The following is a 2,377-nucleotide window of genomic DNA, read 5'->3' as shown; positions in this document are numbered from 1 at the left end:
TCTGTTGTCCTGATGTCACTAAAGGGGATGGCCTTTTCTTAAAGGGGCAGATTCCCCAATACGACAGGGTGGACAACCATTCAATGGACATGGACAAACTCTTATTTTTTATTAAATAAAAATATCGTTTTTATTACCAAATGATCAATACACTCAAATTGAGTAATCTCTTATTTAACGAAATATAAATAGGTGAACAAAATTTGTACATTTTATGATTTGACTATTCTACTATCATTCAAATTTAATGAGCAGTGCATGGGACATAGCAAAATAACACATCCTCTTACACAAAACAAAACAAAAAAAATCTAGAAAATGTATCTTAAGAGCCAAGTAATGCTTTTGTTATGAATATAAAAACTTAGCCTAATATAACACACCCTTTCATAGTCATTTTTATGTTAAGTTATCATGGCAAATGAGTTATGTACAGGAAAGCAAAAGGCACCCTACAGTGATATTGATCCAGATAACTCAAGATTAAATCTTGCCAATGGTTAATTTAATTCTGGTTAACAAAAAATATAATATAACAGCAAATAACAATACATTACAAAAAGAAGTCTTCCAAACTTTCCATTCAAAAGCATCCTGTCCCAACCTTCAATTTGTTGTTGTTGTTGCAGGATTTTCATTCAAGCTGTTGAGGTTTTATTCACAATACTTCACATTACAGAAGTAAAATTGTGAATGCCGTTTGATGTGGGTATCAGTATGTGTGTGTAGTCGTTTTGTTGGACTCACTTGTGTCTGTAGTCTCATACTGAGAGTCTCTCTGCAGCTCAAAGATGTCGACCTCCACACGGGCTCGTGCCGGGCCCTCCATCACACTGTTGATGTTCTCTCGGGCCAGAGCCAATGCCAACCGCTCTCCACGTCCACACGCTGACTGATCATCTAAAATAGCAGCTGAAGAGGAACAGAAAAAGCTCTGTTTTGTTTCCGCTCTGGAATTTAATTGAGTTTTCTGATGTTGACGATTGAAGTTGCGTTTGTGATTGCAAAAAGATGGAGTTACTCATCATGATTGAACAGAAACAAGTTTGCAACGAATGTTGCATGTTGTGATTTTAACTGATTAGATAGTGCTACTGAGCGCATTTTCTTTGGAGGCTTGCCAGAGATTAATTGATGCTTTATTGTTCGCAATAATCAAGATGAACATGCTGATGCTTGAAGCAATCCGTCACATGCTGTGAAGCAACAGCCAAGTACAAGCCACTTTGAAAAAGGCTCCTGCTTGAATCCGATAATACTGCCTAATTTCGCCTGAACTCTGCTCTGAACGGATTCAAAACAGATTAATATTATTTTTGATAAATCAACAAAAAATAGAAGCAAAACGATCCTAACATACATATCTGAGATTATCGCTTCACGCTCTCTGCTCTGCATAACAGGTGTTTCGTTGAAAATATTAGGCCTAGTAGGAGGTCAGTACATCAGAAGATGCGTTTAAAACATTAAATCAAGAACAAGCTTTGTAGTCACTATAAATGTGGGCTTCACTTTGATGCTTGCTGCCTCCATTACAAGAAAAACATTTGGGTTATCAGGAGACTCTACCGCTGCTTATTCCAAGTAAAAAGTGTTTTATTTTTCACATGATCTCTATAGATGAAACTGGAAGAACTGAGGAAGAATTAGGGTAGAAAGTGGACGAGGTTAGTTCCGCAGTTGCATAGGTGAAGTCCAGTAGTACTATTACTATTATCCCTGACTATTAACCTTTCCAACACAGTTTGTGCTACTGACATGAATGATACCTCAAATTATGTGGCTTTTTGAGGAGATTATCTCAGCAATGTACTATTTTCACCGGGTACATGATAAAACAGGCAAGATGATCGTATAGTTTTGACTTGGACCAGTAAAGCAAGCACACCCTAGAAACAGAGAGATGATGTGAAGATGCAATTTTGTGTGTTTTGTATCAGGAAGTGGTGGACTCACCCATCCTAACGGCTGCGAGAGCGGGTGCCTGGCTGTGAGAGGACGGGGCCATGGTCAGCAGAAGCAACAGCAGGAGGAGGAAGAGGAGGTGAATCGACAGCAGCAGCGCTGGCAGAGCCGGCATCTTCCACTGCTCCTCATGGAGAAAAGTCGTCTGGCTGCCTGCACTGCCACCTGGAGGGCAGGTACGGAATTATGCATGAGAAGTCACCCACTGACATACAGAATTAAAGGTGGGATAAACGATTTTTCAAAAACGCTTTAGAAAACTGATTCGGACCGAATAGCAAAACAAACTTGTAGCCAATCAGCAGTAATGGGCGTGTCTACTCATGTGGAGGAGAGAGCATTCAGTAAACAGGACGGACATTAGCCAAGCCAAGTGACAGAAAGATAGAGATGGCGGATAAAAAACAAAAGA

The 2,377-nt window shown here is 39.5% G+C and overlaps 1 protein-coding gene across 1 annotated transcript in view; it reads right to left on the bottom strand.

The window, feature by feature from the left end:
- Window positions 1-2,103, bottom strand: part of LOC107665175 (glutamate receptor ionotropic, kainate 5-like) — a 35,232-nt gene extending 33,129 nt beyond the window's left edge. Inside the window, exons 1-2 of the mRNA XM_016455955.1 lie at window positions 1,957-2,103; window positions 748-912 (exon numbers count right to left, since the gene is read on the bottom strand). Coding sequence (XP_016311441.1) covers window positions 748-912; window positions 1,957-2,080 — 289 coding nt within the window. The 5' untranslated portion in view covers window positions 2,081-2,103. The remainder of the gene's footprint in view (window positions 1-747; window positions 913-1,956) is intronic.
- Between the last annotated feature and the right edge of the window lie 274 nt (window positions 2,104-2,377).

The sequence above is a fragment of the Sinocyclocheilus anshuiensis genome, unplaced genomic scaffold (assembly GCF_001515605.1).
Source record: "Sinocyclocheilus anshuiensis isolate Anshui unplaced genomic scaffold, SAMN03320099.WGS_v1.1 scaffold379, whole genome shotgun sequence".
NCBI lineage: Eukaryota > Metazoa > Chordata > Actinopteri > Cypriniformes > Cyprinidae > Sinocyclocheilus > Sinocyclocheilus anshuiensis.
This window is presented reverse-complemented; position numbering and strand designations above follow the sequence as displayed.